The sequence below is a fragment of the Molossus molossus genome, unplaced genomic scaffold (assembly GCF_014108415.1).
Source record: "Molossus molossus isolate mMolMol1 unplaced genomic scaffold, mMolMol1.p scaffold_m16_p_13, whole genome shotgun sequence".
In the NCBI taxonomy this organism is placed as follows: Eukaryota; Metazoa; Chordata; class Mammalia; order Chiroptera; family Molossidae; genus Molossus; species Molossus molossus.
In genome coordinates, this window is record NW_023425348.1 from 46,434,216 (window position 1) to 46,451,281 (window position 17,066).

A 17,066-nucleotide genomic window follows, 5' to 3' on the forward strand; every position below is an offset into this window, starting at 1 on the left:
TTGCCACTGCCCATTGCTGCCCTGGCTGCAAGCCTTTTGGTGTCCCTTAGAGTCTAGGAGATACATACCTGTGGGGGGAAGAAGAGGTGGGTGTGCAGGTATGCTCCTAAGAAGGAGAGCATGCACTGGGTCCCTTGTCTTGAGGCTTTTATTTCTCTCTTGCAAGTGGGAAACTTAGGAGAGGTCTCAGGGGAGGGTTTCAACAGAATCTTCATGTTTTCTGGGCGTGCTCCTTCAGGATTGTGGTCCTCACTGATTGGTCACTGTCGGGTCCAGGTGGGTGTTAGTCATTGCTGCTGGTCCTGGTGTTGTCTACCTGATTTTGTTGCTTTTCTGAGTCTGGAGCTGAAATACAACTGATGCCTAGATGTTAGTTCTAGGGAGGTGACCTTCTGATTTGCTGTAAATTGTTCTGTCAGTTTGCTCAGCTATCTGCCTCAGTTTCCCTATTCCATTTGTCTTGGCTTACTGGCCTATCTCATTAACACTTCACCCCCCCTCCCTTTCTGTAGTCTATTCTCTTCCCTTGTTTCTTACCTCTGTTTTATTCTTTGACAGTGAATTACATAACCTCAGTGCCTCAATTGTACAACTGGAAAAAAAATAGAACTTACCTCTTAGGGTTATTATGAGGGCTAAATAACTAAACATGTAAAGTGTTTAGAACAATGAATTTCTGGTACACAGTAAGCACCTGACCATTTGAGCTACATTGTTATTACTATGTCGAAGTTGTTTTCTTTATAGTTTATGGTTTTTGGTGTTATTTAAGAAATACTTCTTGATCAATAGGGAGTTATTAAAGTGGATTGACAGGGCTTGGCAACTGCTTGGATTTCTGGTGGGGTGGTGTAAAGAGAAGGATTTATGTAACACAGCTCTTGTATTTCGGGCTCAATCAATCAGGGCTGCAAGGATATTGGTAAGAAGTAAAAGACATGAACCTTCTCTAATGTGAAAATCCGGCATCACATCTAACACCTTCGGAGAATTTCTTGGGCAAATAATACACTTGTAGACATATCTAGTCACAGAAAAACAAAGTGTGATTATAAATGGCTTATTTCTTTAGAATATAACATTTATTGCAATTAAATTGCATTTTAAATAATATACTGCTGACAGTGCATAAAAACATTGCTTTTTATTACTTTTTTAAAAAAAATATGTTTTGTTGATTTTAGAGAGAGAAAGGGAGAGGGAGAGAAAAACTTTGATGAGAGAGAAACATCCGTCGACTGCCTCCTACATGCCTCTCACTGGGGATTAAGCCCGCAACTTGGGCATGTGTCCCAATTGGGAATTGATGCATGGGACAATGCCCAACTAACGGAACCACACTAGCCATAGCAAAAGTATTGCTATTTAATCACAGCAAAGTATCAAGAGACTAGGGACTTATCTCAGGTAGTACATTTGAAGACAGAAAGCACACTTTTGTGGTCAAACCCAGTAGATCCCTTAGATGTCTTGGATGTTATCCAAGAATTGAATGGCTTGCCCTTCTCCATTGCTAGTGAGAGTGGAGTACTTGGGGAGCTGCTGGAATAAGCATTTCCAGAGGCCCCCACTGGAGGATGAGGTGTGGTGGAAAGCTTTATTTGCGTGAAATTACATCCCTGGGTTTGCAAAGTCCCATTTCCCTTAAACTAGTCCTGGAAAAGGTACAGCTGGGGATTTAGCAGAGCTAGAAGCAAATCTAGTGTTCAAAGCTTCCATTCCATGGTAGAGTTAAGTCTGGCACCATATCAGGCTAGTTCCATCCCATTAGTCCATTGTGTGTGGGAGTCCACATGGTCATGAGCCATGTGGGCAGATGCAGGGGAGTGTACCCCTGCAACAAGAGAGCCAGGAGTATGGGCAAGCAAGAGAGAGAGAGACAACCCCTTTGTTTAGGAGTTTAGATATCAAATCTTCCCGTGCCTGCAGTGGCCATGCCTATTCTGGACAATTACCTGTTCCTAGGTGTGACTGACAGGCAGATACGTTCCCTATTTCATTCAGACTTGACTGGGCATGTTTCTATTTGGCCTTTCCTTTGCTCCTTTCCAGTTAATTAATTAACAGCTGGGTTAATTACAACGGTATGTGGGGGACATGAGCACTAATTTAAGCCACAAAATGATTCTGCATCCCTCTCTTCCCAGTACCCCACGAGAACCAGGCACCAGGCAGGGGAGGTTACAGCTCAGCAGGGAGGAGCAGCAGGACGAGGAGGCCAGGTAGCAGCAGAATGAATGCAGAACTTGCTCTCAGTCCTGCAATGGGAGGAAGAGAAGAAAAGTTTTCTCTGTGCTGTTTCCAAAGACATGGGCCTCCCTAACTTTTCAAGCTTCACCCAAGAGTAAAAATCAATAGGGTGGGCTCTAGGGGTTCCCTATACTTGGCCAGCAATTAGATTCTCATTTTGCCTTTCAGGGATTCTCGAAGTACTCAGGATTACCAGAGAGATGGTGTGGACTGTGAGAACACATCCCTTTGGAGGCTCTGAATTTAGGGTTACCTTGAGTGAACTGAGTTCTCAGGACTTAAAGGCTCCTCAGCCCCTCCCATTGTCACCTGTGCTTCCAGCTACAGGTGTCTCAGTAAGAAAGGCTTTGCCCACCTGGGAGCCCCTCCATGCTTGTTTTTGTTCAGCTAGGAATATGTTTCTGGGTCTGGACCTCATGGACATTCACCTTTTGCAGCAACATAAATACTCGGCTCTCCACCAGCCAGTGTTAACTGGAGTTCTGTCTCTGGGTGGGAGCTGGCTTCCTCTCCTGGGGTTCTCAGCTCAGCCCGCCTGAGCCTGAATGAATGTCGACACGGGGCTGAGATGATGAGCAGCAGCTTTCTCTGCTGGACTGTTGGCCAGTTATCCTGTTTTTATTAGGCTTGATCCAAATTCAAAGTTTCAATATGTAAAAGCTCAGAGTCCCCCGGTGCTCACTCTCTGTGGTCTTATTTCTACCCCAAACATTTCTCTTGTTTCCGGCAGCCTTTTGGAACATCAAGACTAATTTGGTTGAAACTTGATAGAAGCTCAGTCCCCCTGCAGCTCAGATCACTCCTGGCTAGACCCTGGCACATCAACAAAATGTAACTTACTTCAGCAACAAACACTGGAATCCTCATTCAAGCCTGGCATTAACCACAGCCCTGGGTACAGAGGGAGCAGGAAGACAAAGTCGTTCAGCATGAACGAGATCACCAGACTGTACACAACTTATTATCATAGAGATGGTGAGCGTATGGCTGAGATACATACAAGGTTCTCCATGGGGGAAAAAAGGCAGTATTTGTTAAGCAATGTCTATGTGACAGTCTGTAAGTTAAGAACTTTGTCACAGACACACTACTGAGATATTACTATTTGTATCCTTACTTCACAGATGAGGCAATTGAGACAGATTGCTCAGGTAACTTGCTCACATTCATGGAACTAATGGTGGTTGAGCCTGGATTACCAGTGAGGTCATCTGACCCCAAACTTGTGGCATGGAGCAGGGTATACTACTTAATTTTGCCTGAAATGATCAAGGAAGGCTTATGATGAGAAGTGATATCTGAGCTAGATCTTGAAAGATAATTACTTTACTAAATGGATAGTGTCTAGGTTGGAAGAACTATGACATGAAGTCAGAGATTTCAGGCCAGAAAGGATAGGTGTAAATGCACAGAAACCTGAGAGCCAGGAAAGGCTGGGTAATGTGGAGGCAGCCCCTGTGGCACTTTCTCACCCATCCCAGGGCTGGACAGGTAATAGCCTTTCTCCATTACTGATATGCCTTCACCAAGGTTTGTGTCCTCTGGTTTTACCATCCCTAACCTTCATCAGTCTAGGTATCATCCCTGTGCATGTGGTCTACTATATGACCCATTTGTGCAAAACCTTTCAGTTCTTTGATCTCCTCAGCTCCAATATTATTCACCTCTCTTCAATCTAGCCAACCACTTCTATGGAAATATCCTCCAACCAACTCAGAACCTGTAAACTACCCACACTGGAAATCTCAAGGTCCACCATCCTATTTTCTGATCATACTCCCCTTCCACTCAGTTTTCACTCTCTTTCTCCTAGAATACCTCATAGAGAGCTCCAGTTCCCCAACCTCCCTTGATCACCATAGCCACCTGCTCAGTTCGGGCACCCTCATCTCCTGGCAGGATTCCTGCAGTGGCCACACCGTTCTGCCTGGGAGCAGGTCTCCCAAGTCCCTTAAACCTTTCCCATACCCCCTGACATATCAGTAGTTTCTATAACTCATGTTCCCTGGTGCCTGGCACATCTTTCTGACCTTTTGCACAGCAGGAAATTTGAGAAGATGGCCGGACTAGAAACTGCTTGAACTGCTCTCTATTCCAGGATATCAGCCATGTCTTCAGCAATTGGTTGAAGGCCTCATTGTTCTCTGCTCTGTGGTTTCTGGTAGCGGAGCGCTCCCTCTCCTACTTCATGATGGCCTCACCACCACGACCTGGAACACAGTCCCAGACTCACCTGAGCTGTTGACATTGCCGTCTTGTATTCTTGGATTTTTAGTGGAACTATAGGAGCAATTGAAGTTACTCTTAAATTTTGGGGGACTGATAAGTGAAATGCTATAGTTATTTGAGATGACTTGCTGAAACACCTCGTAGCCTGGAATTAGCACTACCTTTTCTTCTGGATAGAAAGAGAAATCTTAAATTTCAACACCCAAGCAGGTATGGATGATAAGCATTGTCTCCCCACCATTCGAATATCTTTTAGCTATATCTTCAGACAAAGATGATGAGGTAAATTGGCCAAAATGTACATTTCCTCTCGCACTGTAAGGAAGCTTTGCCTTACAGCGTCTATAAACTGTACAACACTTCCCTTTACTTTTGAGAAGCTGAAGAGCTCTTGTCAAATAATAATGAAAGGCTTTGAACTGAAAGTTAGATGAATTTTTACTGAATTCTCTTACAGCTTTGTCAAATTCTATTGCAATATTCCCGGTATAGGCCACTCGAGCTGTTCCTTGGAAATCATTGAGTTGTTCTGAAGAGTTTATTTTGTTCTTTATTTCCTCCCATTTTTTCTTTGCCTCTCCCCATTCATCTCTCAATTTTCTATTCACTTCCAGTTCTTTTAACAGCTGAGGTGCTAGTTCTTCCATTTCTTCATTACAGCCCTCATACTGATCATCAAAAGCGTTGTCAGTCACACCTAGCTCACATAAATTATCTAGCTCTACCCAGCCAGTCACCTGTAAAGAAGAGGTAGTGTTCTTTGACCCATTCACACATACTGGATGCTGCCCAGAACCCACAGTGTGGACTTCTTGCTCAGCATGAAATTTGACATGTTCCTGTCATAGGACTTATATATGGTACACACATGAAGAAAGATAAGTCTTATTATACTATGAGTAGTGTAAACGGAAAAAAAAAATAGGCTTTGTTACTCTGTTTTGTTTTTTGATATTAAAAAATAATATTTTCAGATTCATGTTCTCTAACTGGCTTTAGGCTCAGGCTCAATTGTGGAAACTCTACAGTTTCAAAGATGTGAGGGGAAAGCAAGATCCGCAGGACGTGAGTGGGAGGAGGTGATATGTGTTACCTGTAGTGTTATCCACTGAGTTATGATCAAAAAGTGAACCACTATGGCTAGAAGAGAGGTCATCTCCAAGATCAAAAGTAACTGCAAATAAATATAAGATAATGAAAGTGAGGTGTAAACATTAGTTTCACTGCGAGTGTGCTGATGAGTCAGTTCTGTGTTCAAGAATCCTTACTTCAGACCAGGAAGTCCAGGCTCTTATTCACACTGCCTTCTGCACAGATAACCAGGATTTCCGTCTGGGTCCTGCGTGCAGGGAGGAGTAAATCTGATCTCTGGCCTTCAGTAGGGAGCTGGTAAAGAAATAATTAATCTTGCCTGGCCGGTGTGGCTCAGTGGTTGAGCATCGACCCATGCACCAAGAGGTCACTGGTTTGATTCTGGTCAGGGCACATGCCCAGGTTGTGGGCCCGATCCCCAGTGGGGAGCATATAGAAGGTGGCCGACCAATGTTCTCTCCCATCGATGTTTCTATCTCTCGCTCCCTCTCTTTCTAAAAATTAATAAAGAAAAAGAAAAAGAAATAATTAATCTTGGTCAGAGGCAGAGCCGCATGTCACTCAGGTGGCCAGTGAGAAAACAGATCACATTTCAGCAGACTCTTCACAGGCTCTGACAGTCTATTCTCTCTTAGAGAAATGTTATGAATCTTTTCACAAAGTTCTTTTTTCCCTATCTCAAAGTTTTGTTCACCTGGGGCTCAAACATAAGTTAATACTTCTGAATATCTCTCAACGTTGTCAACTTTACGATCAGGGAGAGCTAACATGCCTGGACGCTTTCGGGGTTTCTTGGTTAGAAAGAGAAGTAGAAGTTGGTGGAGGGAAGTGGGGAAATTAAGTATATTCCTGTTCTGGCCTGAAGATGTAGGCATGACTAACCATAGGGAGGGAGAGAGCCCTTTAGCGCAAGGGACCGGGTGAGACACAGGGACCAACAGTATTGCCTCAGGATCCCAGGATAGAAATTGAAGAGTCCAAGATTAAGTTTTTAAATTTAAGAGGGATGGCTAGATGGCATGTCTGTCCTTCAATATGTTTTCCTTTTTCCCAGGTGTGACCTCACCTCCCTACCTGAAATATTTCTTACACAGAACGGACTTGGTGGCTTTGACATAACCACCACTATAGCAATCACCTCGGTCTTCAGATCTTCTCCCAGTCCCATCCAAACACCCATCCCTCCTCAGGGGGTCTTCTTGGTTTCCTGACATTCAGAGACCCTTCCCCTTCGGAGAACAGAACTGAGTTATCAAGTACCTGATCTCCTGCAGATCCTTGGTGATTCGGTCTGGGTCCGTCTCTGACAGAAGTACCTGAGAAGGCAGTGCTCTGGCCTTTTTATTTGGAGGAGAGATATACTTTCAGTTTCAGATTAGCTTTGAAAGGGAGGGGCGGTAGTTTATAAACTATCCCCTACAAAAACCTGCACATGGATGTTTATGGAAGCATTATTTATTATTGCCAACACTTGGAAACAACCAAGATATACTTCAGTAAGCAAATGAAGAAATACATCCAGACAATGAAATATTATTCAGCAGTAAAAAAAAAAAAAAAAGAGCTATCAAGCCATGAAAAGACATGAAGGAACCTTAAGTGCATCTAAGTGAAAGAAGTGAAAGAAGCCTATGGAATAAGGCTCCATACTGTGTGATTCCAGCTATATGATATTCTGGAAAAAGCAAAACTATAAAGACAGTAAAAAGATCAGTGGCTGCTAGGGATTAGGGATAGTGGAAGGAGAGATGACTAGGCAGAACACAGAATTTTTAGGTAAGTGAAACTATTCTGTATAATACTATAATGATGGATACATGTCATTATACATTTGTTCAAATCCATAGAATGTACACCACCAAGAACAAAGCTTAATGTGAATTATGGACTTTGGGTGATAATGTTGTGTCAATGTAGGTTCATCAATTGTAACAAATGTGCCACTCTAGTGGGGAAGGCTCCCTGGCTGGTTTGGCTCAGTGGGTGGAGCATCAGCCCATAGACCAAAGGGTCTCAGGTTTGATTCCCAGTCAAGGGCATGTACTTGGGTTGCAGGTTTGATCCCCAGCACTGGTCAGGGTCAAGCAGGCAGCAACCAATCATTGTGTCTCTCTCATATCGATGTCTCTCTCTCTCTCTCTCTCTCTCTCTCTTTCTCTCTTCCTCTCTCCCTCCCTCCCATTTTATCTCAAAATCAATGAAAAAATATCCTCAGATGAGGATTTTTTTTTAAAATGGGAAGGCTGTACAGGTGTGGGAGCAGGGATTATATGGAAAACTCTGTACCTTCCTCTTAATTTTGATGTGAATTTAAAACTGCTCTAAGTTTGGCTCAGCAGTTAGAGCATTGGTCCGTGGACCAAAGAGTTGTGGGTTCGATTCCAGTCAAGGGCACGTACCTCAGTTGCAGTTTGTCCCTGACCCTCTTCAGGTTGTACAGAAGGCAACTGGTCAATGTGTAGCTCTCGCATGGATGTTTCTCTCTCTCTTCCTGTCTCTCCCTCCCTCCCACTCTGTCTGAGATAAATGCAAAAATATCCTCCGGTAAGGATTAAAAAAAATTAAAAGACTTTTAACAAAAATGCTTTGATTCAAGTGATGCAAAGAGACTTATTTAAGTCAGAAATGCATCAGAGTTATAAGTATATATTAGTATTTTATGAATGGTTGAGGAGGAGGAAAAAATCCATCCTCCTTCTATGACATAACAAAGACCCTCACAAATATTTATATTTCTAGAGCAATAATGATATCCAGTTTAACATGAGGGCCATAAATTTAATAAGCAACTACAGCCCCGGCCGGTTTGGCTCAGTGATTAGAGCAGTGGTTCTCAACCTTCCTAATGCTGTGACCCTTTAATACAGTTCCTCATGTTGTGGTGACCCCCAACCATAAAATTATTTTCGTTGCTACTTCGTAACTGTAATTTTGCTACTGTTATGTCTTAGGTGACCCCTGTGAAAGGGTCATTCGACCCCCAAAAGGGTTGCGACCCACAGGTTGAGAACTGCTGGGTTAGAGTTGGCCGAGGACCAATGAGTTGCAGGTTAGATTCTGGTCAAGGGCACGTACCTCGGTTTCAGTTCATCCCCAGCCCTGGTCCGGGTCGTGCGGGAGGCAACCAGTCAATGTGTCTCTCTCATGTTGATGTTTCTCTCTCTCCCTCCCTCCCACTCTATCTGAAGATAAATAGAAAAAAATATATCCTCAGGTAAGGATTAAAATAATAATAATAATAACAACAACAATAATAAGCAATTATAAGGCTAGCCCTCAGCCTCTGTGTATCACTATGGCACTATCAGCTGTTTACAGTAGTGGTCTGTTCTGACTGGTCAGTGCACATGTCTTATGAGATACTAATTATTTTAAATAGCATTTGTGAAGACATGCAATTTATAAGCAAAGACTTTTACAATAAAAAAATTATGTTTCACAGGAATTATTGTCACTCTCTGAAATCTAAGTCTTTAAAAAACTCATTTGTTAAACAGTATACAGAAGAGAATGATTTCAGTTAAATATAGAAAAACAAGTCTATTCACAGAATAAGAGAGTAAGACACATAGTTTTATGAATGCTTCCAACCTTATCAAAACTGACTTCATGCCCTGGCCAGTTTGGCTCAGCAGTTAAAGCATTGGCCCTCAGACCAAAGGGTCTTGGGTTCAATGCCCGATCAAGGGCATGTACCTGGGTTGCAGGTTCAATCCCCGGCTCCAGTTGGGGTCGTGTGGGAGGCAACCAATCTATGTCACTCTCTCACATCAGTGTTTTCCTCTCTCTCACCCTCCCTCCCTTCCATTCTACCTAAAAACAAATGGAAAAATATCCTTGAGTGAGAATTAACAACAGCATCAACAACAAAAATACAAACAAAAATAAACTGGCTTCATAATGCAGAACAATGTCTGCTTTTCTGCGGCAATAGGGAAGAAGGAACATTTTCTTCTTACTCTTCTGAGGTTTGTTTTGCTAGTAATTATTACTAGTAAGGCCAGCCTTTTCAAGAACTAAGTATTAGAATTGCAAGTTAGCTCCCAAAGTAAAGGGCAGGCCTAGCAATCTTAAAACTTATAGAAAAAGAAAAAGACAAAAGAGACGTTTTAATCCTTGCAATGTTAGACATGTAATCTTTTGCTTCTACAATACTGATAAACAGGTTGCTTCTGATTCTTCTCTTATAGAAAATATCTCAATGAAAAATATTTGCATTTATGAGAATTTTTTCAGTGGAATAAATCTATAGAAGTGTAAATGATAGGGCATATTATTTTATATTTTAAATATTGGTATGTATTATTAAGTTGCCTTCCACAAAAGTTGTCACAATCTGTCCCCTTCTAGTGTGTGCTCCCTTACATTTTGCCAGTACTGAGTATTGCTGATATTTTTAAATGTAGAAAATCTGGGCTAAAATGAAGTATCACTGTTATTTTAATTTGTACCTCTCTGATTATTGGTCATTTGGCTTCAGGCACGTCTGGATCCAGGAACACAAGCATCACCATCAGTGCTTTCTTGCTGTCGCTTGGTTTTGCTTCATTTTGCACATTGGTTTTGTTTTCCCTACTGCAAAGGAGCTTTTCCCAAACAATCTTAGAACACGAGCAGCAGCACCTCCAGGTAACATTGACACTGCTTACTATCTCAACCCTAACCCTAAACCTTTACCCTAACAGTAGATGGTAACTCAAATCTAAAGGAAGAAATGAAGAATACTAGAAGTGGTAAATATATAACTTAATATAAAAGACTATGTAAGCCCTGGCTGGTGTGGCTCAGTGGTTAGACCATAGGCCTGTATACCGAAGGGTCGTGGCTTCGATTTCCGGTCAAGGGCATGTACCTGGGTTGCAGGTTCAATCCTTGACACTGGTCAGAGCATGTGCAGGAGGCAACCAATCAATGTGTCTCTCTCACATTGATGTTTTTCCCTTTCTCTCTCTCCTCCCCTCCTCCCTTTCACTCTCTCTGAAAAAGCAATGGAAAAAATATCCTCAGGTTAAGATTAACAACAAATAAACAAGACTATGTAAATACATTTTGAGGTGATGAATATTAGTTCCAGCTCTGAGACCAGCGGGAATTGAAGCTCTTTCACTATGGCAACTGTAGTGACCTGTGGATCAGTCTTCACAGGGGGCATGAGAGGATCTCAAGTGCTATAAAAGTGGTGTTCACTGAAACTACTTACTGTAACCTCTGTTGCCATGGCTAGCAGGCTCTGAGAAGTTCCATGCAGGTGAAATCTGATGGTACCTCAACTCCAGCCCATGCTCTGGATTCCTGTACCAAGGCTTTACTGACACTATGCTGAGTGGGTCCACACACTCACATGCACTAACCAGAAGTGCAAGAAAGTTAATGCACTGGGGAAGAACTTTTTTAAAAATTATTTTTCCTTCATTGTTTTTTTTTGTTTTTTTTTTTTAGAGAGAGAGGAAGTGAGAGGGAGAGAGAGATAGAAACATCAATGAGAGAGAACATTGATTGGCTGCCTCTGGCATGCCCTCCACTGGGGATCAGGCCCACAACCTGGTTATGTGTCCTGACTGGGAATCGAACTGGTGACCTCTTGGTGCATGGGTCAATGCTCAGCCACTGAGACACACTGGCCAACTGAATTTTTGACCAATGGAGGACAGGACACAGTAGACAAATGTTTTTCCCTTTCCTTCTTAGGATGGCTAGAATTAGGTTGCATTTCATAAATTTTCTAAGATGGCCACATGGAATAGAGCAACTAGTCACTTGTGGTGGACAACTCAATAACGCATCTCTCTATTGGCTTTCCCATTTCCCCTCCTGCACTCTGTCACTCAGAAGGAGGCAGAACTCCACAACTGAATCAAGGATCTCAGGGGCCTGTGTATCGTCCCAACTTCCAGAAGGGCCTGTATATAAACCTTTGTTCCAAGCTTTGCTTTTAGAGAACCAAGGCTAGACAATTCACTTGTTTTATTTAAGCATATTCTCAAGTAATTTTCTAATAGGAGAGATATGAGATACAATTTCTTGTATGTCTAAAAATGTTTCTATTCTATCACGCACTTGATTTTGTTCAGCTGGATGTAAAATTATGGATTCAAACTATTTTCTCCTCAGAACTGTGAAGGAACTATATAGTTTTCTTTTCATTTCCAGTACTGTTCATGGAAAATCTGAATCTGAAGCCAGTCTGATTTACATTTTTTGGAAGGCTTCTGTTTCCTGTATTCTCCCTCCCCTCTCAAAGCTTTGAGAATTTCTTCTGTATCCTTAGTTTTCTGAACTGGATGTAGGTCTCTTACTTCTTTATACTGGGAAATTGGTGGACCCTTTTAATCTGGAGACTTGGTCTTTACCAACTAGGAAAATCTCTCATCTTTATTCCTTAATAATTTCTTGTCTTTTAAGAAATTTTTTGTCTCTTTTAAGATCTTTATTTTTTTTTTACATCTTTTTTCTAATGTGTGTTTCTTTTTTAATCCTCATTCAATGATATTTTTTTCCATTTTTATCTTCAGATAGAGTGGGAGGGGGAGAGAAAGAGAGAGACATCGATGTGAGAGAGACACTCCCATTGGTTGCCTCCCGCATGACCTTGACCAGGGTCAGGGACTGAACCACAACCAAGGTACGTGCCCTTGACTGGAATCGAACCTGAGATTCTTTGGTCTATGGGCCAATGCTTTAATGCTGAGTCAAACCATCAGGGCATTTTAAAAAAATGTTTTTATTGATTTTTTAGAGAGAGAGGAAGGGAGAGAGAGATGGAAACATCGATGAAAAAGAAACATTGATCAGCTGCCTCCTGCATGTCCCCCCCGCCATCCCCACTCCCTTAGGATCGAGCCCACAACCCTGGCATGTGCCCCAACCAGGAATCAAACTGTGTCCTCTCAGTCCAAGGGATGATGCTCAATCCACTGAGCCACACTGGCTGGGCAAGGAGATCTTTTTAAATTAGAGGTTGTATCTCCTAGATTAATCTTCTATTTTTGTTATCATTTTCTAACATTTTATGATTCCTTGTCTGTGTTCTATCACCTGGGAGATTCACGTGAATTTATCTTCTGATCTTTTATTGAACTTATTAAAATTTTGGCAACTATTTTTAATATCTAAGCGTTCATTGTTCACTTCTGATTGTTCCTTAATTAATTTATTTATTTTTAAACTTTATTTATTGATTTGAGAGAGAGGAAGGGGGGAGAGAGAGAGAGAGAAACATTGACTTTATGCTCCACTCATCCGTGCATTCACTGGCTGATTCTTTTATGTGTCCTAACTGGGGATTGATCCCATGACCTTGGTATATGGGAAGAATGCTCCAACCAGCTGAGTCACCTGGCCGGGGCTGATTGTTCCTTTTTCATTTTTATTTTATTTTATTTTATTTTATCCTCACCTAAGGATATTTTTCTATTTATCTTCATATAGAGTGGGAGAGAGAGAGAGAGAGAAAGGGGGAGAGAGATAAACATCAACATGAGAGGGACACATCGACTGGTTGCCTCCTGCACGACACCGACCAGGGCCAGGGACAAACTGCAAGCAAGGTATGTGCCCTTGACCAGAACTGAACCCGGACTCATTGGTCCGAGGGCCAATGCTCTACCACTGAGCCAAACTGGCCAGGGCTTATTTTATTTTATTTTTGTTTTATCTTTTTTTTCTTTATTAATTTTAGAGAGAGAGGAAGGGAGAGGGAGAGAAAGATAGAAACATGGACAAGAGAGAACATTGAGTGGCCGCCTTCTGCATGCCCCCCAACTAGGGATCTGACCCACAACCTAAGCATGTGTCCTGACCAGGAATTGAACCGGAGACCTCTTGGTGCATAGGTCAACGCTCAACCACTGAGACTGACCAGCCGGGCTCAATTGTTCCTTTTTTAAATAACGTTATTATTTTGTCTTGCTCATTCTCTTTTATCTTGAAGCCTTTCTTCAAATGTCTGGTTATTGTTGTTATCTGTTTATATTTAAGGATAAGGCCTGACTTTGGAGCTTTGGAAACATGCACTGGACTTATTTATTTGTACTTTACCTTAATATGGTCAAATGCAGACAACTTTACAGGAGGGTCAATACAGGTTCATGGCTATTCCTAATCCTAAATCAGTTGCATGGATCTCAACTTCCTTTCCTAGAGAAAGCTAGAGGTAAAGATTGAGTCAAAGGGTGACTTCTTCAAATGGGATAGATGTGACATCAGTTACATTAGGCCTGCATGTGACCAGGCTCAGATATTTTGGGGGATCCTTTGCACCACCCTGCACACCCACTACTCTTATCTAATGAAGAAGAATCTTTATCTTTGGCCTTGCTCCATCAAAGTTATCCTATAAAAAAAGAGTGGCTTATTAGTAGTGTTTGGCTTATTTCTCCCAATACTGTGTCTTAGGAATAAAGGTCTATCATTAGCTTAATGCACACAATCACAGATAAAAGCTAAGGAAATATCCTCTACCTTAAATAATTCATAGATATGCCTGGGAGGGGCCCTCTTTAATATTTTGCTTGTCACATGGTTGATGCTTAATATGTGTTTGTTTTATCAATGACTGTTGGTCTGGAGATGCTTAAATGAACCCTGTTAATGGTCAGGATTCATTCTAGAGACTGGAGTTGCTTATTATGCAGATGACATTAAGTAAACAGTAGAGAGATTGTATCTATAGGGGTTGAGGAATATGTAGAGCCTCTTGCTGAAGATTTGGAAAAGAGAAATGACAATTATCAGAAACCTTGCATACTTCTCATTCTCTCTATCCTTGGTTCTGAAATGATAAAAAAAAAAAATAAGAAACTACACAAAATGTTTCTAGAGCATTATTTATAACAATGAAAAAATCAGTGACAACATGAATGTCTAAAGCTAGAGGAATAGTTAATGGATAAAATGATGACTATGCAAAAAGTATATGCTTATATTTATATAAAGAAATAAAAACTTTAAATAAACATGAGGAAATAAAAATAGTTTCTGGTTTGGGGTGCTTGGCCTTCCAAGTGGAATTAAATTACCTTTTCTTTATGATGTTATAAGCCGGTGCAGTTATAAATACTGAAGACTTACCCTTTATCTCTTTCCCAAACTCGTACAAAGTTTGCGACAGATAGACAGCTGGCAAACCTTAACTATGATACAGCAGCCTGAAAACTTGTGTTATCTGAACTGTGGGCGGAATGACATTTCTTCTGACCTCTTCCTCTCCTTCCCCAACTTCATTCTTAGAATAAAGTGAAATTATATTTAATGTTTCTACACCAAAAAAGAAACCAAGATGTTTCTACATTTTGTTTTCCATCTAGAAGTTTGCTAATTTGGTCAGCTGACAGAAATTCTTTAATGCCCTTACAAACATGAATGTACATTTAAAAAGTAGTTTTGCGCCCTGGCCGGTTTGGCTCAGCGGTTGGAGTGTCCACCTGCGGTCCGGAGAGACCCGGGTTCGGTTCTCGCTAAGGGCATGTACCTCGGTTGCAGTTTGTCCCCGGCCCTGGTTGGTCGCGCAGGTGGCAGCCACTCGATGTGTCCCTTTCACATCGATGTTTCCCTCTCTCTCTCTTCCTCTCTCTCCCTCCCACTCTATCTGTACAAAAAATGGAAAAATGTCCTCGAGTGAGGATGAAAAAAAATAAAAAAATAAAAAGTAGTTTTGCTCACGTCGATCTCTCTCTCTCTCTCTCTCTCTCTCTCTCTCTCTTCCCCCATCCCTCCCTCCCTCCCTCTCCCTCCCTCTCTCCCCCTTCCACAGTATCTGAAGATAAATAAAAAAATATCCTCGGGTGAAGATTTTAAATAAATAAATAAATAAAAAGACATTTTGGTCCTCTTTCTCTTCAAGGAGGCGGTGGAGCAGCCTCCTCGGCAGATGCAGAGACATGGATCTTTGTGAAGACCACCCTGACAGGCAACACTATCACCCTCGAAGTCCAGCCCAGTGACACTGCTGTGAGAGTGTTAAAGCTAAAATCCAAGCCAGGGAGGGTGTTGCACTCGACAAGCAGTGCCTGATTTTTGCTGGCAAATAGCTGGAGGGTGGCTGCACTCTCTCAGACTACGATACTCAGAAAGGTTCCACTCTGCACTTGGTGTCTCGGGTGGCATCACTGAGCCCTCCCTCAGCTGGTTCTCCCAGAAGTACAACTGTGACAAGATGATTAGCTGCAAGTTGTACGGCTGCCCTGTCCACTGCTGCACAGTTTTTGACTTGGCCTGGCCTGAGTTCCACCTAGTTCCTCCTAAAGCTGATCCTGGCCCTGAGTGCAATCCTAGGTTCCAGAGTTGGTGTTGAGTGAATACCACCCTATGGCCACTCTCAACTACTGCAGCCTCAGCCTCAGATCATAGCCTGCTCTAGGATTGTTCCATCCCAACATTAGAACACCCCTGTGCATTTCCTTAGGAGACCAGGAACAGTGGAGACAGAACGAAGGGAATGGATTTGAGAGATAAATCAATAAGGTATATTCAACAGGACTTTAGGACCAGTTAGGTGTCCAGGGGAAGGAAGGTGGATTTGTCTAAGACAGTAGTTCTCAATAATCTCATATTTTGCACTGGCAAGCCCAATGGACAATTTTGCCCAACAGAGGACATTTGGCAATGTCTGGAGACATATGTCACAACTGGGATGGGAGTACTACTAGCATCTAGTGGGTAGAGACCAGATTACTGCCAAATTTCCTACACTACACAGACAGCTCCCCACAATAAAGAATTACCCAACCCAAAATGTCAAGAGCACAGAGGTCAATACATCCTGGTCTGGGATGATTTTCAGAGTTTTACCTGGGCATTCAAGGCATCAAGAAAAGCTGTGAAAAACCTGCACATGAGCTGTTACTACCATGTACAGCTCAAGAATTAGATAAGTTTGAGGAAAACTCTACCCAGGAACTAACACAGCCTATAGGGTTCTCTAAAGTCACAGAAGGGGAAACATTATGAATGATAATTTATTTCTTTGGATTATATACAATCATAATATATATATATTTAATACTGTTGCTGACCATGTATACAGTTATTAATCACACTGAAGGACTTAAAACAGAATATGTGTCAGAATAGAAATTCTCAAAATAGATTACATAATCTTGTAGTACAACTCGGAGATACTTTGGATTTCTATGTAGGAAACAAAAAAAGCAGTAACTGTGAACCAAGCAAAGATTCCACTTATTCCTCCTAATACTTGCCTAACAAAGGAAGCAGTCAGAACCCAGTCCTTCCCTTTTTTATCAGCTCTACACTGAAGAAAATGTAAAATCAGGAAGCCGGTAAGGAGTATTGTTCAGCAGGAAGCAGCAGGTCCAGGAAGGTAAACTGGGAAGACAGGAACTTCTCATGTGCCTGGAAAGGGAAGAAATGTTTCAGCACGTGGGTCTCTTAGACCTTTCCAGCAATACACTTCAATCAATAATTCAGGTGGAGGGGTTCTCAGGTCCATTCCTTTGGACTCCCAGCTGGAAATCCCTCACACCTACCAGAAATTC

At 41.9% G+C, this 17,066-nt stretch overlaps 1 protein-coding gene across 1 annotated transcript; it reads right to left on the reverse strand.

Annotated features, from left to right (window-relative positions):
* Positions 1–2,181: 2,181 nt before the first annotated feature.
* On the reverse strand, positions 2,182–5,635 carry LOC118627508 (T-cell ecto-ADP-ribosyltransferase 2-like). Its single transcript, XM_036257685.1, is given in 3 exon segments — positions 2,182–2,258; positions 4,484–5,216; positions 5,573–5,635. Coding segments are annotated over 3 exon segments (873 nt in total).
* Positions 5,636–17,066: the final 11,431 nt, after the last annotated feature.